The sequence below is a fragment of the Sebastes fasciatus genome, chromosome 13 (genome assembly GCF_043250625.1).
Source record: "Sebastes fasciatus isolate fSebFas1 chromosome 13, fSebFas1.pri, whole genome shotgun sequence".
Lineage (NCBI taxonomy): Eukaryota > Metazoa > Chordata > Actinopteri > Perciformes > Sebastidae > Sebastes > Sebastes fasciatus.
In genome coordinates this window covers 30,197,509-30,221,797 of record NC_133807.1, presented here as the reverse complement: position 1 = coordinate 30,221,797, position 24,289 = coordinate 30,197,509, and the positions used below count along the sequence as shown (strand labels likewise).

At 47.1% G+C, this 24,289-nt stretch overlaps 1 protein-coding gene across 1 annotated transcript in view; it reads left to right on the top strand.

Moving 5' to 3' along the window:
• The window catches only part of rai1 (retinoic acid induced 1), a 78,904-nt gene extending 54,819 nt beyond the window's left edge, over positions 1-24,085 (top strand). The window contains exons 2-5 of the mRNA XM_074656836.1: positions 8,166-14,731; positions 14,928-15,021; positions 16,787-16,836; positions 21,559-24,085. Coding sequence (XP_074512937.1) covers positions 8,243-14,731; positions 14,928-15,021; positions 16,787-16,836; positions 21,559-21,567 — 6,642 coding nt within the window. The 5' untranslated portion in view covers positions 8,166-8,242 and the 3' untranslated portion in view covers positions 21,568-24,085. The remainder of the gene's footprint in view (positions 1-8,165; positions 14,732-14,927; positions 15,022-16,786; positions 16,837-21,558) is intronic.
• The last annotated feature ends 204 nt before the right edge of the window (positions 24,086-24,289 follow it).

The window sequence follows — 24,289 nt, the reverse complement described above, 5'->3', positions numbered from 1 at the left end:
AACACATCCCAGTGTGAGGTTGTTCCACTCTGAAAGGTCATTAGACATCACCGACCCGTCAGTCAAAGGAGGGCGATAGACAGATATACAGTAGTTACGTGTCCACACATCATCCGGTCCGGCGCTCCTAATGAATTGAATTTTTTTTTCACACCAGAGACAAAAGAGAGCAAAAAGAGAGAGAGAGAGGATGTTGTTCTACAGTACGGCGGGATAACATCGCCTCTGCATTCCCTGCTTTCAGAGCCAAATAGGAATTCTGAACCTAAACCACAAAGTAGATAACTGTATGATGCATTCCTCTCTCTCACATCTGCCTCGCTTTCTCTCTCGGTCTGACCTTTATTTATGCTTTCATGCTGTCAAAGCTGCAGCAGTGTGTGTGTGCGTGCGTGCGTGTGTGTGTGTGCGCGTGTGTGTCTTTGTGCCGTCAAGACTTCCCTCTTCTCTTCTTCCAGGTTTATGCATTTGAGTAATGTCTGCTCAGAGTGTGTGGTCGGTGTTGATGTGCCATGCCTGTGAATGTCGATGAGTCATCCCTAAACCCCAGAGACGAGACAGTTGTACCTCACACACACACACACACACACACACACACACACGCACACACACTGGCCTCACTCACAGAACCAAAATGGTCTCCAGATCGACCGACCAGGGTATAAGGCTCATTTTCCTCAGTTTGAGACGCCATTGAGCCGTTTCAGCCTCAAAGCACCAGTCAGATGCCCTTCAACAAAAACTGGATTTAATCAAGAGGAGACAGACGACTCGGTTGGAAAATACAGACACGTGCTGATTTGCCATTGAAATGCTTTTTGGCAATAGTGTTTGTTTGTGAAAACTGTGATGCCAGTGTATCACATTGGGTTGGACTGACAAAGGAAAAATAGGCAAACAGATGGAGACGATGGAGAGATGGATTAATGTTTTCGATGTTATTTGATGGAAATAGTTACATTTGTCAGACTTATTTTGAAAATTTGTTGGAAGCCAATAAACATTAACATCCAATTGTGTTTTGTGTGTGTATACGTGTGTTTGTGTGCATGTATATGTGTGTGAGAATTTCTGATTTAACCCATTTGTGCCTGTAACTGAAATTTTTAATTTCTTGGGCTGGACTCTGGGTGAGGGTTAGGGTAAATGAATATAGTCTTTGGGCACAAATGGGTTAAGGCGTGCTACATAAAGGATTGAATTATTCGATGGAAGTCGTTACATTTGTCGTTACTAACGCTTGGCATACACTGTACGATTTTAGCCCGTTTCTTGCCCAAATTTTGAGCCGCAGTCGGACCGAATTTCAGCTTCGTTGGGTGTCGTTTTCCGTGCATGTCAGACATGTCTTATTCAGGGTCGCGGGAGGGCTGGAGCCGATCCCAGCTGACATTGGGCGAAGGCGGGGTACACCCTGGATAGGTCGCCAGACTATCACAGGGCTGACACATAGAGACAGACAACCATTCACGCTCACATTCACACCTGCGGGACATTTAGTGTTAACAAATAACCTGCATGTCTTTGGACTGTGGGAGGAAACCCACGCTAACACGGGGAGAACATGCAAACTCTACACAGATCCCAACCCGAACCCTGTTGCTGTGAGGCGATAGTGTTAACCACTGCACCATCATGCAGCTGTATGAGCAACATACTCAATATAATCAGACTGCTTACATCATTAATTAAAAGCTTTTGTACACGCTACTACTCCCTCACTGTCAACCCTACGATCGGGTTTATTTGCTGCCCGTCCAGTAGCCTCAAAGCGCCGTCTGTCTGTCTGTCCGTTCGTCCGTCAGGTCTCCGCCCCCTCTATGTCTCTTGCTATAATCTATGTGACTGGCTGCCGGTGACCCCCCGTGACCTCCAGCTGTGTGTCATGACAACGGGACACTGACAAATGTCAGAGCAGATATTGGCTTCCTCCATCTCCCGAGCCTCTCCCCTGGGTGGGAACCCGCCCACACGCAGCCTGGCCAGACACTGCAGAGGAGAGAGAAGATGTGTGTCTGTCTGTCTGTCCATCTGTCTGTCTGCCGTCCCAGTGCGTTGTTGAACCTGCGGTTATGAAGGAAAAGAGCATAGCGTCCACCGAGAGGGGAGGATGCAGGCAGTCGAAATGATAGTTGGAGGCATCTGCGCCTCGTTGAAGTGTGTGTAATTAGGACGGGGATAGCAGCGTGCTGATTGGGAGCAGCGGCAGGGCGGGTTGCTGTGTTATTTCGGAGCGTGCTGTGTTAAACAGGGTGTTAAAGGCAGATGTGTTAGACATGAGTGTGTGTGCTGAGGTGGGGGGTGCGGGTGGCGTGTTTGGGTTATTTTCGAGCGTCGGGTTGTCGAGGAGCATGTGAGCTTTGGTGTGCTGCGTGGTGCTGGGGCGTGTTGTGATGAATCCGGAGGTGGTGGTGGTGGTGGTGGTGAAGTGCGGCTGTTTGTGAGTACGTGTGATGGTGTGTGTGTGTGTGTGTGTGTGTGTGTGTGTGTGTGTGTGTGTGTGTGTGTGTGTTTCCTCCCAGGCCGCTCCACCTCCCCAGCAAACTGCCTCTGCATGCATAATTAACCAGGATGACTGGGGAGGTAAATACGTACGCAGGGAGAAGCTCCATCCTTCCACTGTATGCCTCCATTTCTGTGTGTGTGTGTGTGTGTGTGTGTGTGTGTGTCTGTGCATTTGCATGTTTGTTTGTGTCAGATAGACAGAGAGCAGGCAAAAAGATTTGAAGCGAAAGTGCTTCAGAGCCAGAGTTGATGGAACGAGAGCGATGTCTGTTTGTGTGTGTGCGTGTGCGTGTGCGTGTGCGTGTGTGTGGAGAGAAAGAAGATAAATCCCATCTCAAGCTGCCTCTGAAGATGATGCGATGAAAGAGAGGGAGAGAGGATAAAAAAAGAATGAAGGGGGGGACTGTAACCAGTCGCAGCTCTGCGCATTATGAACCATTCAGCGGAACAATCAGATTCACCCTCCGCTCTTCCCTCACCCTTCCCTCCCTCCCTTACACTCCTTTCCTCCTGTCCTCTCCTTCCTGACGATATTACATTTACGGACACATTCTATTGCTGGAGATCTGAAAAGGAAATACACACACACAAACTCTGATGTCACTTCTACAAATCTACAATAACACTGATTGTTATCAGGTCATTAAATAGGCGTTATCAGTCGCAATAAGCACCATAGATGTGGGTCATTAGGGGCCTACCACGCCTACTACGTTGTATAAGTGAAAGTGAAAGTAAAACTTAAAAGCAACACGTTCTATCATGTAAAACTGAATGAAACGTCACGTTTTGAACACAAACAAAAATGCTTCTTTAGGTTTAGGAATTGAAAAAACAGTTAGGTTTAGACAACAAAAACTACAACTTCTTTAGGTTTAGACAACAAAAACTACAACTTCTTTAGGTTTAGGCAATAAAACTACAACTTCTTTAGGTTTAGGCAACAAAACTACAACTTCTTTAGGTTTAGGCAACAAAAGAAACAGTTAGCTTTAAGCAATAAATATACAACTTATTTAGGTTTAGGCAATAAAACTACAACTTCTTTAGGTTTAGGCAAAAAAAAAACAGTTAAGTTGAGGGAAAAACATTGAGTTTTGGGTTGAAATAACTACGAACACAGACAACTACACAGACCATCCATCTTCCCTGACCTCCACCGTTTATGGAGTTTCACACTGTCTATACTATATATATACTGTACATAATATACAGTATAGCCTAACTTCCACTTCTGCTCCTGTCATAATAATACTACGGTCGCTAGAGGTCGCTGTCATGTTCTTTTATACCTTCTTTTGATGATAAAACCTACTAGTGGGGGTAATAGGCCCCTATTGACCCACATCTATGGGGCGTTTAGCGACTGATGAACAGTCCAGTTGGCTGAACAATGAAGCTGGTTATGAAGGCAGCTGCCTTGATGAGATTTGAAGTGGGCAGAGCCCGACGTAATCAATCACGCGTCCAGCAGCTCGTGGTTGTCTGTAGTGGCGAAGCATTTGGCTAATTACGGACCCTGCTGCATTGTACGCTTGCCCACAATCTACCATTTTGCATGCACCTCTGTACGTGTCAAGTGTGTGTGTGTGTGTGTGTGTGTGTGTGTGTGTGTGTACTGCAGCTCATATTTCCCAGGAGCCCAGGTTGTAAAGCTCACTCAGTAAATCATCTATCCTCCTCTGTCCTCTGCACCCCCCTCCTCCTCCTCAAACTTATCATCCTATCACTTCTATCTCGCATCCCCCCACCCTCAAGTGACTGTCTCTCTCTCTCTCTCTCTCTCTCCTCCCATAAGACCCCCGACACCTTGTTGTCTTTCCCCTCCCGTTGCCGTTCTCCTCTCCAGTCACGGCACGGGGCCAGAGGAAGAGATGTAAGGGGGGGAAGAAAGAGAGAGGAGGTTAAAAAAAGGTAGAGATGAGAGGAAGGTACCCTCTCGGCACAGATAACATTGTGTTGAGAGACAGACGTAGGCAATCGGTGTAGTAGGGAGAAAGAAAGAAAGGAACAAGAGGGAAAGGCATAAAATAAACACACACACACACACACACACACACACACACACACACAGTAAGACACCCACATCGGTTGTTTTCTTGTATGTGTGTGTATTTCATGCTTTCTTTCTTTCTTGCATGTGTGTTTATATGTATGCACATGACGGACAGACGGTGAGCGATGTGTGTCCCTCCTTCTCTGTGCTCAAACAGCAGCTAAATCAATGCTACCTAATAAACAGACAGACGGACATACAGATCAACAAGAGGGGATTCGTCGATCTCAACATGTATCCGTCGTCCTCTCTCCTTTCTCTGACCCCTACCGAGGCTGGGGAGCAGCGCAACACGACGCGGCGCATCCACAAATATAGCAGTTGGCCAGCTCCACAATGCTCTCAGTGGAAGATAGGAGTGGAAGGAGGAGGAGGTGCAGCAGCAGCGTGGAGGTGGAGAGGAGACGTGATAGGAATGTAGACACACGTGTGTGTGTGTGTGTGTGTGTGTGTGTGTGTGTGTGTGTGTGTGTGTGTGTGTGTGTGTGTGTTTGAGAGAAAGGACAGAAGGAGGAGTGAAGTAAATTGATTGGGGGAGAGGATTTCTTTTGGCTTGTTTGCTTTGTTTTTCAGTGAGAGACGCACAAAACAGGGAAAAAATCCAATTAATTATTCTTCATAATAGGCTATTGTGGGAGAAGAGCGGATGTGTCAGAAACACAAACACACACAAACACGTGGCGTCACAACACTGGATCTCAAAAGCAATGTGCGCCTCCGACCCTGTTCAGACCTGGTTTTAACACGCGTCCTGATTGATCCGAACACAAGTGGACCGCTTTAAGTGCGTCTGTTCATGTCTGGCATTAGAATGCGTCTCCACATGAGTGACCACTTGTGATCAGATCTCTCTTCCACTTCCCCGCTCTATATGCTAATAAACACGTAGTAAACACACGGCTAGTACAGCAGACGGTGTGACGTAATATTACATGAATGTCAGTAGTAATATCCTACATATTCGTGAATTTGGGTACATTTTATTAACATCAAAATAAAAGGTTATTGTACCAGCGATCCCCGGGGACCTCCGCGCCGCCGGTACCGCTGCCTTCGCCAGATAACAGCGCAGAACAGAGCTTCAGAGAGCCGGGGATGAGAGCGACGGCGGGTGTCAGCTGACAAAAACGCTGACAATATGATAATAATGCACTTTGCATGCCTAGTCTGATAGTCTGTAGAGATGTAGCCTATAAACAAGATATGTTTTAATAAAATACAGTTGTACTGACAGAATACAGTAGAGCACAGAGGCCGTTTCCATGCTGCGACGTGGCCAGACTTCCTGTCTATTCACATGAGGAGCGCAGAGACCCGCGGATCCCAGCGGGAAGTCAGTTGAGTAGGCGGTCCTTCAATGTGGCCCAGGACACATCCGCGTACACACTGCTAAAAGAAAGATCCGATCTAAATACGTCTTGAGTGCGTTCACACCTGCACTCAGAGCTGTCCACTTGTGATCTGATCACTGAGGACGCATGTTAATACCAGGACTGAACAGGGCCTCAGTCCATCCTCTCTGCTGTGCTCGGCAAGCTTTGGTCTGGCAGAAACCCACCCCATGTCCCCTATAAGCATCTTATTTAGGTCATGGTGTAAACAAGTGTCCTCACACACACACACACACACACACACACACACATCACCGCGGGTGAAGCAGTAGTAGGCTGCAGGCAGGAAGGTGGGAGGGAGGACAGAGAATCTCCAGGGGAATCTATAGGTGTGTGTTTGTCTATGAATGTGTGTGTGTGTGTATATTTATGGGACTGCCAAAAGCTGTGGACCTGCACACATAAACACAAACACAAACGCTCACAAACTCACTCACAAGAATGAATGCGTGCAATAATCTCACACACACACACACACACACACACACACACAGACACACAGACACACAGTGTGTTTCAGAGATGAATAATGCTGCTGTGCGTCTGGTGGGATGCACCGCTGTCCCTGGGGCGGGTTGAATGCCGGGATATTGTGCAGGAACCGGCTGACACACACACACACACAAGCTCAGTGCTCTGTCTCCAGGTGACTCTGTTCCTTTTATAGAGCGGCGCTCTCTCCACCCCTCCTCTCTCTTCCTTTCTCTTTTGTGTGAATGCATAAACTCACAAACACACACACACACACACACATGCATAGGCAGGCACAGACAAACAGTGCCACGTGCACTCACACACTGGAACAAACACACTCCGATGACACCCCTACTGGTGAAAGCATGCACGCAAACACACACTTCCCCTTGGAGGAAATTGGAGTTTGCATCTGTGCAGGAAAAGACAGCGAGGAGAAGAAAAAGAGGGCTCAGTTGAACCTTTTATGAAACGCTGCATCAAAGACGAACCAGATAATATCGCTTTACATTGTTTGTTTAGGTAATACATTTTAATATCTTCCGGAATTGCGTTGCTAGGCAACAGCTTGGGTCCATGTTTACCTCCTGTCAGCTGATGTTATTTACATACACTGCAACAGGAAATAAACTGGGACAATTTAGAATGTTTACGTTTAAAACTGTGTAATGATCTATATAGTATATTTGTGACATCACAAATGGACAGAAATCCCAACGGCTTGTTTCAAACGCACAATTTATGAATACAGGCTGTGTGTATTTCTCCGTATATTGAGCGTTTTGATAGTTTAACAGTATTTATATCACACTTAAACCTGCTTTATAATATAAAAGACATGAAATTCTCACTTTTTACAATATGAGACCTTTAAGTAATCAATAAGTTGACACAAAAACGGTCCGCCAGAGTCTGACATCAGAATTGCGCCCATAGCAACGGTTTGTTATACATAGCAACGGTGTGCTAGAAAGAAATAACAGACCGTAGAACGCCGTGATTGACCAATCAGAACCGAGTACTCAACACAGCCGTGTAATAACTATTTATTACAGATAGGTAATGAAATTCCACACATTACTCTCTCTTACAATTTCATTTAGCAGACATACATCTGAGAGTTTGTACAACACAAGCAAGGGTCTAGATAGGAGGGAACAACGTGAGTAAGTGCCGACAACAGCTTCAAGTCAGATCGGACACAGGTGCTGACAGGCGGTGCACCGGCAGATTTTTATTGTCATCATCATCATCATCATCATCATCATCATCAATATCCTAATCAAAATCAACAACATCCTCAATATCCTCATCAGCAATATCAACATCATCAATAGCATCTTCCTCTTTCTCCGTCCTCTCCCAGACATGTCAATCACTGCACCAGAGACTGCATCACTTGTCTGCCCCTCCATCTTGAGAGGCTGAATCAGATCCTGGAGCCGGCACCATTGAGGGGCCATTTTATACACAGACAATGCACATGCACACGTACAATACGTACAGTACGCACAGTTTCTTCAAAATCTGGTGGAAAATCGACGAATTCCGTACCTACATGGGATGTGCACACCTGTATGTGTTTGAATGTTTTGCTTTGACTCCAGCTGGATGTTAAAATAGAATTTGAATCTGAAAGGAGAAAGAAATGCAGGATGGATGAACGTCAGAATCAACAGCACTAACCCTCATCATTTTTCTCTCTCTTTTCTCTCGCCCCCCTCCCTCCCCGCCTTCAGAACCCCTAACCCCCCTTCCCCCTTTCCCGTCTCACCTCACCTCCCCCTCCCAGCTCTGGCTACAGACGGAGAGCGCTATGCAGTCCTTCCGCGAGCGCAGCGGTGGTTACCAGAGCAACCAACCCTGCTACCAGCAGGAGCCCCATGAATTATCCCGCCTCGAGACCTACCGGCAACATCCGCATCATCCCCACCCCCAGCACCCGCACCCAGGCCCCGGTCCACATCCAGGCCCGGGCCCAGGCCCAGGGCACACCAGGTCAGGCTACGAGGCTCATTCACTGGCGAACCCCACGAGCATGCCTCCAGCTGGAGGAACTGGAAGCAAGGACTGTTACAGCCAGCAAGCCTACCCTGGCTACCCAGGTGGAGGGAATGGGAGTGGGAATGGGGGCACAGCACCCTCGCAGGCAAAGAAAGCCTACAGAGGAGCCAAAGTGGCCCCACCAAACCCCAGTCAGCACCTACAGGGTCCTGGTGGCTATACTAACCACATGGGCCCTGGGAGTTACTCAGCCCAGTATATGAGCGAGGGCCACCTCCAGCAGAAATGGGAGGACTCCGCCCAGTTAGCACAGTATGACCCGGAGATGGTGGGGCGTATAGAGGCTGGTGGTACCCCTGCACCTGGCTCCTCGCAGTACATGGACCAGACGATGCTGGGCCACACCCAGACCCAGTGCCACCAGCCCGCCACCCCTGCCTATACCAGCCCCCATCATCAGCCCCACCCACCTAACCCTTCCCCCTCTCCTCTCATGTACCCCCAGAGTCACCTTCACTACCCCCAGCACTCACCCTCTCCTTCGCCGTACATGGAAAAGTGCAGCCCCATGCCCCACTGTTATAAAGGTTACAACATACCCCCCAACTCCCAGTATGGCAGACAAATGAGCAGCCACAGCAATCTGAAGCAAGGGGGTTACAGGTCGACCCAGAACAGTTACGGCTACCAGCAGCCTCCCTCCAGAGGTTATGAGCAGCAGCCCGCATTACAGGCCATGACCAACCCACAGGAGCCCCACCCTAAATACCAACACTACAGCCAACCCCAACAAAACTACTGTCTCTCAGAGCTGTCGGTCAGATCACCAGAACAGTATTATCAGACTTGTAGTCCCTCCTCAAGCCACTCCCCTGCACGCTCTGTAGGACGCTCCCCCTCGTACAGCTCCACTCCTTCACCACTAATGACCAATCCAGAGTCGTTCCAGTATGGCCAACCTCCCATGACCCCTGGAGCGGCCTCCTCCTCTTCATCCTCTTCAGCTGGCATGCAGGAGCAAGCCAGCACCAACACCATGTTGATGCCACCCCGCTCGCACCCCTCACCCAATGTGTCCCACACAGCCCCCCACAGCTACACCACCACACCGCAGGTCCCCACCATGAAAGAACGCTTCTCGGAGAAGCTGTTGTCAAACCCCAGCTTGTGGAGCCTGAATGCCCTCACCTCTCAGGTAGAGAACATCTCTAATAACGTCCAGCAGCTGCTGCTTTCAGAGGCCCTGGTGGCCAACAAGAAAGGCGGCAAGCGCAGCAGTGGGGGGAGCAACAGCAGTGCTGGAAGTGGAGCATCCGTCAAAAAGGGTGAGGAGTACAAAAGTCCTCCATATCCAGATGGTGGTGGTGGTGGTGGTGTTGGTGGAGGCCCCATGCAGGACCCTTACTCTACCCCACAGCACCAACCAATGCCCATGGAGCTCCACGAGGGTGGCTACTCCAGCAGTAGTGATGAACAACTGGAGAGGAGCTACTATTACTGTGGCCAGGGCAGAAGTCCAGCACAGGCCCCCAATAACACACAACTCAGCCTGGATACAACCTCTTCGTGCTCCATGACATCTCCAGACGATATGTCCACCAGGTCTGGGGACTCAGGTCTGCACAACCTAACCCCTGACCCTAATAGATGCCAGTCCGGGCAGGGAGGAGATGGCATGAGTACTCCGGTGAAGAGCATTGGCGATGAGAGGTCTCCTACAAGCATTACAATCCCCAGTCCTATGAAACAAGAAAGAGACTCCCCTTCGGATATACAGCATATCAACGAGCCCGTCAAGGAGAACTTTGAAGAATCAGCCTGGACGGAGAAATCAGCTGACAAAGAGGAGGTGTCAACGGATAAAACTCCTGACCGCGAGAGAGATTCAGACACTAAATCTACAGAGAATCTGGAGAAATGGTCAGATGAAGAGAAATGCCCAGCTCTCTACAGCAAAGTAAACAAAGAGATGACAGAAAAAAGCTATTGCTACAAGGAGACAGTGTACCAAAGTGTCCAGAGCAAATATGACCCTGATGCAGGAGACTCTGTTGAACAGTCCCCGGCAGCTCTCTCTGACTCCAGCCACAAGGACAACTTTGTCCATGAGATGAAATCAGAGGCGTTCAAATCTGAGTCTCCAACTGCATCTGAGAGCTCAGTGAAAACGCTGCCTTTCATTTCTCGAGGTGACCTTGAGCAGGATCAATACTCCACAGAGAAGGAGGACAGCTCTGAGAACACCTCGCCAACCCCCCAGGTTGAGGCCTTGGATGAGAGCAACTCAGACAAGAGAGAGAGCAGAGATGAGGAGGATGAAGAAGAAGAGGAGGGGGGTGGACAGGAGGAGGTAGATGAAGAGGAAGAAGGAGACATACAGAAAGAACAACATTGTCTTTCCCCTCCTCTATCTGCAGAGGTTAGTGAGGAACTGGAGGAAGGGGAGAACATGTCATCGACTGAGGAGCACATGAATGACAGAGATGAGCAAGAAAAGCCTCCTGGAGATCTCTGCAGCAGGACAGAGAATCAGAGTACTGAGATCCATACCGACAACGAGCCAGTAGGGGCGCCCGCCCATCCAAACGCAGCAACAGCAGCAGCAGATGCTTCCGAAAGGGAGTCGGCCATTGGTGACACGGCTCCTCAGCCTCAGTCTGCTATGCCCGTCTTCTCAGCTCTCAATGACAAGACAACACCTCCAGCTCAGGCCAGGGATCATATTGATCACAGTGATGCTAAAGTGCTGGAGCCAGACTCTCCTCAACTGCCAGGGAAGTCCATACTTCCCTCAGCCCCCTCCTGGGCAGACACTCCACCCTCCCCCAAAAAAGGTGACGAGGACATGGAGCCGGGCACCAGCTGCGCCAGCGCTGTGACCCCTTTAGCTAAGCCAGAACCTGTGGCCCCATCTGCTCAGCCGAGGGCATTTGGACGTAAGCATGCCAGGGGCAGGAGAAGAATCATGCATTCAGGTGTGGGAATCAGGCGACAGCTAAGCCTGGAGAGGGAGGGGGAAAAGGAGGAGGAAGGAGCCCCCTCGCCTACACAGAAACCCTGCATGCCTCCAAGCAAGACTGTGCTATTCTCAGATCAGATGGACCTAGCTCATCAGGAACCTATTGTGAGCCAGACTCCCAAATCGCTAACTGATGGTTTTCGTTCGAGAATGTGCACACGCTCATTCAATGCACCAGACTTGCCGCCCAAAGTTGAGCCTCATGTGAAGAGAAAACCAGGCCCTAAACCAGGTCCAAAGCCTGGGCTCAAACCTGGGCCAAAACCTGGACCAAAGCCTGGAGCAAAGCCAGGTTCAAAACCAGGGCCTAAACCTGGCCTAAAGCCTGGACCAAAGCCCGGGCCAAAACCTGGACTTAAACCAGGAACAAAACCTGTGCCAAATGAACCAGAGCTGCCACCGAAAATTGAGACTCCTGTGAAACGAAAACCAGGACCCAAACCGGGTTCAAAACCTGGGCCAAAACCCGGGCCAAAACTTGGATCAAAACCTGGTCCAAAACTAGTTTTAAAGCCAGGTCCAAAGCCTGGCTCCAAGCCTGCAGATGTTTTGCCCCCCGACGACCCTGCACCCTTCAAGGCCTCAGTGGGTCGCCCCAAAGGCTCAGTTACTAAAGCAAAGCTGGTACAACAAGAAGAAACCGTTCAACCTTTGCCAGGACTGCAAAGCAAGGGCAGGAAGAGCCCAAAAGTTACAATATCACAAGTAAACCAGGATGTAAAACCAGTGAACCAGGAAGAAAAACAAGAAAACCAGGAGGTTAAGGCACCAGAGAAGGAGGTTAAGAACATGGTCTTGAGATCCAGAAAGCCCTCGCAAGAAAAACTGTCAAAAGAAAAAGAAAAAATAATAGCGGAAGATACTCTGCCCCAGACACTAACAGAAATGAAAGCCAGTGATGATTCTCCTTTAGTAGAGGAGCCTGTTACAGTGGAACAAACTCAACCTCCCGTTCCTAATGCGGTCAAAAACACGGATGTTCCTGCAGACCCACCTGCACCACCTGCACCTACTGAGCAATCTGAAGAAAAGACATCCCTTCCGCTAAAACGGAAACCTAGCCCAGAACTTTCCACAACACCAGTAAAGAAAAAGAGGGGACCGAAGCCCAAACAAAAACCCTTACCACCTCAACCCCCTCTGCTGGAACAGGTTGTCGCTCCACCTAAAGAGAAGAGTGTCCGGGGGCCCAGAAGAAAGCGAGGGGCACCCAAGAAAGTCTCTGTGGTCACTCCCCGACCCAAAGACTCTCCTCCCAACATCAGCGAACCTGACATCACTAGCGATGTGCCCGTGGTGCCTCCTCAATGCCCCACTAGAACAAAAGTTCTCCCACCACGCAAAGGCAGAGGACAGAAATATGAGGCCATGGTGCAGAAAATTACATCTCCGAGCTCAAAGAAACACCTCCCAATTCCCCAGATAGACAGCAGTCTAAGTGACGATGTGACTGGCAAGGCTTTGCCTCAACATGTCTTAAAGGAAGGTGAAACACCTGTGCTCACAAATAGCACTGAGGTGACAGAGGGAGAAGTGAAAAGCATAGAGTCTAAACAAGACGGAGCAGTGAGAAAAAAGGAGGTGACGCATGAACGAGAAAAGCTTGAGGTGAGTCAAGAGGCATCAACGCCAGAGGAGGTGAGACAAGGGATGGAAGACAAGGTTGTAAAGAAGGAGGAGACCAGACGAGAAAACATTAAACACACAGGGACACAGCAGGATGTCGGAGCTGACAAGGTTTGGAGCTCAATGGAGGCCCCAGAGAAAGCCAGGGCTCCAGGAGAGTGGACACAACAGGCCTCAGAAGGTGTATCTTCTGCTGCCACTAAGTCCGCCAGAACTAAAAGGAAGAGGTGGGCCATGGTGGAGAGCACAGATGCCTCAATAGTAGCCTTGGAAGCAGGGAGTCTTATAGTTACAACACCAAGGCTAGCCAAGCAGAGGGCCATTAAAAACAACCATGAGATGCACCTAAAACAGAGGAGAAAGAAGAGAAAAGGCCAAGCTCCTTTAGAAGAAACAGAGACAGTCGAGGAGACAAATATTGAAACAGCAGAACAACAACAACAGGAGAGGGTAGAAGAGAAGGTAACCCCCACAGAGTCCACAGTACCTCTGCCAATCAGCACAGATGAGATCACAGAAGCCCCCCAGGTTACCAGCACAGAACTCATTCAGAAACCTCGGAGAGGCAGAAAACCATCCTCAAATCCAACTCAGAGGAAACGAGGCAAAGCCTCATCAGAGCAGATTCCTGGCAAGCCGGTGAAGGTCCACAAAAAGCCTGGGCCAAAGCCCGGGATGAAAGACGCCATGGAGGTTATAGAGGCGGTAGTGAGGGCTGCAGGATGCGAACGGGATGAAAAAGAGGAGAGAGAAAAAGAAGAAATGGAAAGACGGGAAAGAGAAAACAAGGACAAACCAGAGACATGCACTGTTGGTCCTGTAGTAACAATATCGGAAAAAAAGACTGAGATCATTTCTGTGAAAAGAATCAGACGCAAACCAGTCCATCAAAATCCTAATCTGTCTTTCTGTCCTTATGTGCGGATTAACAACTCCAGAGACTTCTCTTCTTGGTGTGCCATAGTCAACAAGCCAGAGGACGCAGTAATATTTCAGAGACGTAGAAAAAAGGGCATACTCCGAATGAGGAATCCTTTCACTGTTGCAAAAATAGTGCCACACACTGCAGCCATGCTGCAAGGACCCCTGGTAAGAAGAAATCTAACTGACAGGTGTCTTACGTGTTGCCTGTGTGGAAAGCCAGCAAATTACAGAGACCTGGGTGATTTGTGCGGACCCTACTACACAGAGGATGGCGTCCCACGGAAAATCTTGACGACCGGGCACACGGAAGAGTCGCAGAGAGCCAACAGTAGCAGCAGCAGCAGTGAAGAACCAAGCAACTCCTCAAAGAGCGAAGGCGACACAGAAAAGGAGGGCAACACGGAGGCGTCCGCTCAAGAGGGCGGTAGTAGCAGGCACCATCATTGGCGCCACCGGCGGGCAGAGAGAGTGGAGAGAATGGGTCAGGAGGGTGGTCCGCGTAGATTAACTCTCCGAGAGAGATTCAGGAGGATGAAGCAGCTCCAGGCCGTTGGCACGGGGGCCTCGAGTGACCAAGAGGGTGGCGACAGCATGTTCCACCGGCTACAAGTGGAGGCAGAGGCCAAGGAGCACTGGGCCCATGAAAACTGTGCCATCTGGACCAAGGGGGTAATTATGGTAGCTGGGAGGCTATACGGACTGAGGGAGGCTGCCAACAACTCAGCCCAAACGGTACGACAGCAGTTAGTCTATTCTGAAATGTGTGCATGCTCATGGAAGTTAAGAGAGATACTATGCAGCTTCTTTGAGAAATTGACATTTCAACATTTTTTCCTCTTTTTTCCCCCCCTATGTCCCTCTATCGGTCAATTTGTTTGTTTCTTTGTTGGTTCTCGGTCCATATGTCCGTCTGTCTGACTAACCCCAGAGCTGCTACAAGTGCCAGATTGTGGGGGCGTCCCTCAGCTGCTGTTGGAGAGGCTGCTCTCATAAATACCACTATGTCTGCGCCAAAGAGATAGGTAAGAGACCGCAGCGAGAGAGAGAGAGAAGAAGAAGAGAGCAACAAGGGGATGAAAAGCCAGGGAGAAGGAGGAGAAACGAGGAGGGAAATTGGGAATGGGGAGTGGAACAAATAAGGCAGGTAGGAGAATGAAAGGAGAGGGAAGAAAGCGAGGACGGGAGGGGGAAAGTGGGTTTAATGAGAGAGAGGGGGAAATGCATCACGAAGTAACATTATTGAGTGTGAGAAGAGATGTGTGAGAGTGCTAGGAGGGAGCAAAAAGAGGAAAGGAGGGAGGGAGAAGAGGTTTGAATAAAGGGGATGATGAGAGGAAAGTGGGATCCTGGAGTGTGCAAGAGGGAGACGGGAGGAGGGTGTGCATGTGTGCATTATTGACCACAACCCCTGTGGCTGCGTCCATCCATTCTGCTGTCTGCTGGGGACTGAATGTGTTTGCATGTTAACGTACACAAAACTACTAACGATGGTCCGTACAGATGACACTTTTTTTCGCCCCTCGCTGAATAAATACTTCCAGGTCGTGAATACAATTTATATGGGTGTCATCTTCAGTTCCCCCTCTCTCATTCGAGACCTCCACGCCGTTTGTTGCTGTGAGATTTCAGTAAGTTTGCGAGGTGCGCCCATAAGCTCCAGTCCCGACTGCAACCCTGTAGATGTCAACAAGACTGCCGATGTAGTCGTGTTTAGCGCACGGTTTTATAACACAAAAGTACAAAACTGTGAGCTTCTGCTGCTCCAAAGTACAAAAACATTAAGAAGTTAAGAGGCGTGGAACAAAAGGAAGGGCTACTGGTGGCACCAAACCAGAACCACCGAATTTCAGCTTCATCGGGCGTCGTTTGCTGTGCAGTGTACAGTGGGGGCCGAGGACCGATTAACTCCTCCCGACCGGACGTTGGAGTCCATATAACGTTACGCCGTTGCCTCTTTTTTTGTGGCTGACGATCGGACCGTACAGTGTGAGCACATACATCGTGAGTTTTGGCTTTACATCGCAAACGATCTACTCGTACAGTAGGAGTAGGAAGTACACAACAACATTGTATGCGTATGCCCAGCTTTAAGGAATATTCCCCCGGAGAATGAGCCTAAAAACACGCTTGTGAGGCTCTTAAGAACAGAGGAGTGCTCCCTGGCGTGGCGCTGAAGGGCGAAAAGTGTACGGACCACCGTTAGTCTACGTTATGTGCCTGCTTGAATGCCACGCTCCCTTCGATGCTTGTGTGTGTCAATAGTGTCTGTGTGTGTCAGCAGCACATGTGTTGTATGGCTTCCTCTTACATTACCTCATGCCAAGGAAGTACAGTGTGAGGATTAGAAGGCCCGCCATGTCTGCCTCGCCAGCACAGGGAGCAGAGCGAAGGACCCTTTTTAATCCTGCTGAGTGCACCGGCCATATCTGACTGTCTGCCTGCGTCGCAACTTATCCGCTCTCTCTTTCTTCTGTCGGTCTCTCTCTCTCTCTCTCTCTCTCTCTCTCTGTAACTCTCTCTCTCTCTCTCTCTCTCTCTCTCTCTCTCTCTCTCTCTCTCTCTCTCTCTGTAACTCTCTCTCTCTCTCTCTCTCTCTCTCTCTCTGTAACTCTCTCTCTCTCATTTTTCATTTTAAACCTACCTCTTTGTCATTTATCTGGATTTTTCCAGGGGTGGGCGGGGGTTGTTGTTGTTGTTGTGTATTTGCATCAAGCTATTTGTTTCATTCATTGCTATTGTCCATCTGTAGCTTATTCTCTCCTTTTCCTTTTCTTTCTCTGCCGATAGGCTGCACATTCCACGAGGATGACTTCTCCATCAAATGTCCTAAACATGAGGTAAGGAAATAAGATAATGAATGCAAATCAAACCTGATATGATCCATGTTGAGGGTTTTAAATATGCAGCCGATTCGACTGTTATCAGGCCATTAAATAGGCGTTATCAGTCGCGATGAACACCATAGATGTGGGTCAGTAGGGGCCTACTACATTGTAAAAGTGAAAGTCAAACTTAAAAGTAACACGTTCTAACATTTAAAACTGAATGAAACGTCACGTTTTGAACACAAACAAAAAGGCTTCTTTAGGTTTAGGCAACAAAACTACGACTTCTTTAGGTTTAGGCAACAAAACTACAACTTCTTTAGGTTTATGCAACAAAACTACGACTTCTTTAGGTTTAGGCAACAAAACTACAACTTCTTTAGGTTTATGCAACAAAACTACAACTTCTTTAGGTTTAGGCAAAAAAGAAAAATTAGGTTTAGGCAATAAAACTACAACTTCTTTAGGTTTAGGCAACAAAACTACAACATATTTAGGTTTAGGCAACAAAACTACAACTTCTTTAGGTTTAGGCAACAAAACTACAACATATTTAGGTTTAGGCAACAAAACTACAACTTCTTTAGGTTTATGCAACAAAACTACAACTCCTTTAGGTTTAGGCAAAAAAGAAAAATTAGGTTTAGGCAATAAAACTACAAGCTGCTGTTGCTGCAGCGTTCTCCCTCAATACTGGACCAATAAGAAAAATTATAGTCCCCATTTGTCACTTAGACACAAAAATATGGTTTGTTTGAAAAATACCAAAGTTATCCTTTAACAGTGAGTCATGCATAGAAGAAAAGAGGGAGGGTTAGATGGAGATGATTTAGTATCTCCCAGGCTGATTAGTGTTTTCATGTACAGTAAGTGTGCACAGGTTTGTGTTCCCATTTGAACACTTATAGCCTCTCTGCTCCAAAAAACGCTGTGCATTTAGATTATTTTCTCCCACAGCACAGTAAAAAAATGTAGTTCACACATTGCTGTCACAAGCAGCAGCAGCAGCAGCAGCAGCAGCACCGCGGCTGGATAGATGACACAGTGCAGAACAGAAAACACAATTGTCAGCTCTTGTAGAACAGAGAAAGAATCAAAAGGGGGAAACATGATGCTTCAGGTTGGTGTTCGATGCACACTTGTGTCTAGTACTCTCATGCCAAGACGGTCAGGATCTCATCAAAAAGAAGTTTATTCAAGTGTGCTATTAGTATACTTCTTTTAAACTTAAAATAAGAGAGTATGCTTTCAGTTTACTTTTGTTCTGTTCAAAAGTATACTCAAGTATACTTGGCTTGTACTGAGTATACCGATTTTTTTTCAAAGTGTATAAGGGTTTAGAACATTATGATCGAAGTATATGATGATGAATGATGATCCCTTGCTCATTACACAGATTTGGTGCTAAATTTAACCATTTTTAACCACTCGAGAATTGATAAAAATGATCAATAATCCCTGCAAATTACCACATTAAGACACCAAGACCTTGAGGAACACCATAGAAAAAGCCATGCTGTGATTTTGTATCAAAAACTTTTGACATTTGGAGATTTCTGCAAGAATTGCATTTCTCTGCGATTGGATGGCGAGCACTTCTGTTGTGTAAACTGCTCAGAAACTCCCTTATTGTCAATATAGCTAGGAAAGCCATCCATCCTCTGAATGCTCTAGGTCTCTAGTTTGTGGCTATAAAGTTTCATGAGGCTGTGATTATCCTAGAGGTCACCACAGGTCATTTTATACAGTGAGGTCAGGTTTAAAAAAAATGGTCTACACTACAATGAAATGGCTTCTATGGGGACTAACATCATCACACATGAATACAGTTGGGCTCATAGGATCCACAAGAGTCTAAGCTTTACAGTGATACCCAATTTATGTTATTTCAAGACTGTTTAGGGACCCCAGTATGCAGAAATATTCAAATACAGCATTTTAGAATAGGTGAAAATAACACATTTATACTGCATGTGATTATCATAAAGTGGGCATGACTCGTGGGTACCCAGAGAACCCATTCACATTCACATATCTTGAGGTCAGAGGTCAAGAGACCCCTTTGAAAATAAACTGTGACAAGATCAGTTTTGTGTAATTCCAGTATAACAAGGAGAGAACCAGATGTAGAGGTACATAATGACCCGTTAGTCCATGCAGTCAACTTTCCTGTAAGACAGACGCCATCTGGTGGCGGCGTATTTACACTGCAGCACAGCGAGGAAGGTCAAATGCAGAGGGAGGAGGAGGAGGAGGAGGAGGAGGAGGAGGGAGAGATGCTGACATTCAGCGGGGAGCAGCGGTGCATTGAGGCAGCGGTGGCAGTCGCCTCCCTCCCTCCCTCCCTCGTCTCTCTGCATCCTTCCCTCTCTCTCCTCCTTTTCCTGTTCTCCTCTGTGCAGACTGACAGCGATGAAAAGCTGCTGATCAAAACACCCCACCCAGCATCACCGCCTGCTCTCCTCCACCCTTTCCTCTCTCCTTTCCTCCTCTTGTTATTTCTCTCCCCCCACTCCCCCCTTATTTTTTGCTTGTGCGCTCCCCTGCTGTTCCAGCTCCCTCACCTCTCATCTCCAGCGAGCTCCCCTCCATATTTCATCCCTTCCTCCCTCTCATCTCCTCTCTACTCCTCACCTCAACTCCCACGTCTAAGCGGCAGAAATAGAGTATGTGAAACAGGGAGGCAAAAAAAAAAAAAGGAGAGCAAGACAGAAAGAGAGAGAGAGAGATTGTTGTTAGCGGGCTGAGGCAGAGCTGTCATCAGCTGAGGGATCTGAGGGTCTGTGTGGGTCTGTGCCGCGCCAATTTACGCTGAGCAGCCTAATCAAAGGGAAGAGCAGACACACACACACATAACGCACACACACAACCACCCCACCCATGGGTCCCCCCCTTCTGAAATCCTCCCTCCGCCTGCGTTCACTCTGGAACACACACATATCGATGAAACACACATGTTGCCTTCAGCTGTGGCTTCTCCACAGCAGCTCTACAAGGGGACACGTCCACACAGGTTCATTAACAGGTTACCTGTAAGCTCACGTCTATATACACACACAAACAGCGAGCAGGGAGAAGGAAAAAAAAAACAGTGTTTTTTTGTGGCGCTGCTGAGTGGGAACAAAAGACGAATGGGGGCAGTTACATCAGAGAGCGACAGAATGAAAGAGACAGGGATGGAAAGAGAAACAAGAGAGAGACAGGCAGCACTCGGTGATGGAGAAAATAAAACAAGAGAGATTGAAGGTTTAAACGAGTGAGTTACTCTAGGGAGGTAAACAGAAAGAGAGGGCAGAAAGAGATAAAAAAGATGCTGCTGGTCTGAGTCCAGGCCATGAGGACGGGCAACTGGCAAGTTCAGAGAGATACTGGGGGGGGGGCCTGCAGGGGAGGATAAGGGGAGAGAAAGCGCTCCACCACCACAACCCGCCGCCGCCACCACGCCAGCGCAATTAGTAGGCGTTCCCGCTGTGTCTTTCACAGTGGAGCTGGTTCACTGGCCAGCTGCATCCATCTCCTGCACACTGCAGCCAGCCAGCTCGCTGCCATGCCTGCAGATCTGCACAGAAACACTCACATGTGAGCTCCCTCCCACCTGCAGTATACCTGCAGCTTTTGTGTTCATACAAAACACAGACTGCACAGTTTCTATTACAGTTTAGACACAACAGAACATGGAACAAGGATCAGATTCTGCAGTGATGTGAGGCCAAATGAAGCAGAGGGAAAACCTCAAAACCTCTCTGTGTGTTTGTGACTTGAGGGGCAAATGACGTCGTTTTTCATGCACAGGTCAATTTTTAGATTTTGGGCTATTTTGCCTCCATAACTAGTGGAACTAGTGGGAAGAAAACATCCAAAATGCACATTTAGGAGTTTATTTTACTACTTTGTGTATGTGCGTCTGTAGATTTCTCCTAAATTCACCAAGCGATAGCATTACATAATGCCTCATTTGCATATTCAAACATCAAATTTCCGTAAACTTGTAATACCAAAAATAATTGCCTTAATGCTGAAGTAGGCGAGATTGGAGCAAATATGATTAAAAAAGTTAATTTGATATAAAATGGTCGCTATATCGTGACGATGAAACAGGTAACCTGAAAAAAATCATGTGTCCTCCGGTGTCCTCCGGTGCTCTTAACGGCATCTGCAAGATTTCACAGACCGGAGGAAAACAAGCAGTCAGAGCTGATCTGGGATCTGCCATCTATGAGAGCCGGCTGTCAATCACTCGTGAACACCGACCAAACGGTCAAACTAGGCAGCGCTGATCAAATATGAATCAATATTATGTTATGTTAATGTCTATTTCTCGCTTCAAATGTTTTCAGAATCATCTTGTAGTGCACGGTTTAGCTGTAAAATGAGAAAGTTTGTGACGCCGCCGCCCATTGAAATCTGGTGAAGGAACGCCAAGCACAGCCAATAGGAACGCTCTCTCTCAATGAAATGACCTGTGATTGGTCAAAGTCTCCCGTCACGGGCTAGATTTTCTAAATCCTGAAAACAGAGCCATATGGAGGTGCAGAAGTCTCTCTCAGAACACTTGAATCACAATATGCTGAAACGTTATTATGCAATTTTTGCCCAATTATGCCAAAAAATATTCTGCCTACTGAAGCTTTAAGCATACTGCGACCGAAAAGTGACGCCGAGGGGTCTGACAAAGCGTCGGTATATGACGAGTTGGGACGAGAACACTCATGTCTCTTCCCTTTTTCTCTACAGGACCTGTAAGATATTCCAGTTCACCACCTCCACCAACTCCACCACCACCTCTCAACCAGGCGAGCACCACCTATCCAGCGAGGCTAAACAAAGATGCTGTCCTAACAGCCACCTAAACCTAGAAAACACGGTGATGACTGATGACGGACAGGCACGCCGGCCGGAGGGGGTAAAAAAGCTGCGCTGAGGTGGATGCGAGGAGCAACACGAACCCTCTGCAAAGAGAGAAACGCTGCTGCTCCCTGAACCCCGGCCTGGAAATGTGTTTTCCCCAACTTGAGCCCCTTTACTGGACGGCAGCGGCGCTGTTTAACGGGAGGATAGACTTTAGAGAAGCCTAGAGCCCAGTGCACAGGGGGGGGGGGGCTGTTTGAAATGCAGAGCGAGGAATGTGTGTGTGATGGGTTGCTATCATATTCAGACACCTGGTGGACACTGATTGGACCGGAGCGTCCCTCTGGCCACCTTTGTCTGCGGGCCAAGAGGTGTGTATGCGTGTGCGTGAGTGTGTCTATCACCATTGTCATCATCATCACCATCAGTGTGTTTGTGCATTACGTGTCTGTGTGAGCGAAGAAATCTCCATTTTCAAGAAGCATCATCGCATCAAAAAAGCAGCAGCCAACCACTGGATGTACTCTCTCTCAATGTTTGTGTTTAAAAACAAAAATTAAAAGAAAAAAGGAAACTGTACATGATGATGTGCTTTACAGGTTCTAAATATTCTGATATTGAAGAAGAAAAAAAAAAATGGACGCAGTATTTTACTATAATGCTCTTATCTTCGGAGATGTATTTTGATGTGCATTATGACTATACGACATCATGGCGTCACCCCCCTTGGTATATGTCAGGCTTTGTTGTAATTCAATTAAAAATAAAAAAAAAAAAAAGAAGAAAAAAAACAACTCTTATTTAAGAGTCCATTTCAACCGTGTGCACATTCAATATGTACAGCAGACGCCGCCATCGCCACTCGACAGGTTGCAGATCAGGACTCCAACCGGGGGTCAGGTCATCTCACTTCATATCTATGTACAGCTCAGAAGTATTACTGTTAAACATCGACCATGACGTATGATTACTCCACTACCACAGCGACGCAAGATATCAGATCTCACAACACACCCGTCTGTTCGTGTATCTCAAATGTAGCCTCTCTCTCTCACTCTTCCACGCTATGTAACGATGACGCCCCGCACAGGGGTCAGCGTCAGTTTAAGTACTGGTCATATCAAAAAGGAGACATATTTAAGTATTAGAGCATAAAAGAAAGTGCAAAAACGCCACACCAAACGTTCCTCTTTTATGAAGCTCATTATTTAATGGTGTATATAAGTATTTGATGCTGTTTAAATGTAAGATGTGATGTACTAATATAATTGTGTATAGTATTTCCTAGAGATGTTTATTTTCTATAAAATGGAATATGTTATTGCTTATAAAATGTTATTAAAAGAATCCATTGATGAAAAAAAAAAAAAAATAGCGACCTTTTTTGGGGAATGTCACAAAGTTGGAGCATGCCGTTTTATTTATGTCTTCTTTGTTTGGAATCGATGACACAGCATCACTTTGTTTGAAATGTTTTTTTGTAACGCCAATGTTAAATATACCAGCACCTTTCAATGCTGCTACGACCAAACGCCTGCTCTTTTTTGTCTTTACTGAAACGTGCACTGACATCAACACACCGGAGAGACACAATTTGGACCAGCGTGTTTTCTGTGTTCACCAAGTAAAAAGTGACCATGATGAAAAGTACAAATTTGATATATTAAAGAGGACCTATTGTGCGTTTTCCACTTTCCTTTAGTGTGTTATATAGTTTTTTGTGCATGTAAAAGGTCTGCAAAGTTACAAAGCCCAAAGTCCACGCCAAAGGGAGTTACTCTCCCCCACAGAAACACTGCTCCTGAACTGCCTGAAACACCTTGCTTGAAGTCCTGCCTTTTCTTCCATAACGTGGTGATGTCACCAAGTAACGCATTTGCATAATACCTGAGTAGCAGCTAATTTTGCACGCCCTCAAACAAAGCTATTTAGAGCGGCGCTGGAGTGGGTCGACAAATCACAACAGAGTGGACCAGCTGACCAAATAGAGCAGACTAGGCTTTTCTTCCGTAACGTGGTGATGTCACCAAGTAACACATTTACATAATACCTGCCTAGTGGCTAGTTTTGTACGCCCTCAAACAAAGCTAGTTAGAGCGGAGCTGGAGCGGAGTCCGAAGAGTTTGGTTCGCTTGACCGATCACAACAGAGCCGGTATGAGAAAAATAAAGTGTATTTTTGAACATTAAAGCATGTAAACATGTTTTAGTAGAAACCTAAAATACAAGTCTGCACCTGAAAATGAGCATTATAGGTCCTCTTTAACATATCCCATCATTACAGTCATATTTCAAAGCATCCAATCTGGTTATTAATGAAATGTTTAGCATTCAAATTAAAACAATTTAAGTCTTACAATCTGCATTTCAGAAAGCACATTACAGGCAACTATTACTGATAGCAATTAACTTTTGACCTTTGCTTATATAAAAAAAACACTGTTTGAGATTCATTTATTCTTTTGTAAAAACTTTTTTGCAAAAGTTTTATCCCATTTTTACATGTAACTACATGACCTACTTGCATACATTTAGTAAAGGGGGACTATTAATTACTTTTGTTATCATCATCATCATCAGGTATTAAAAACTCCCATTAAAACAGAAAGCACAGGAAA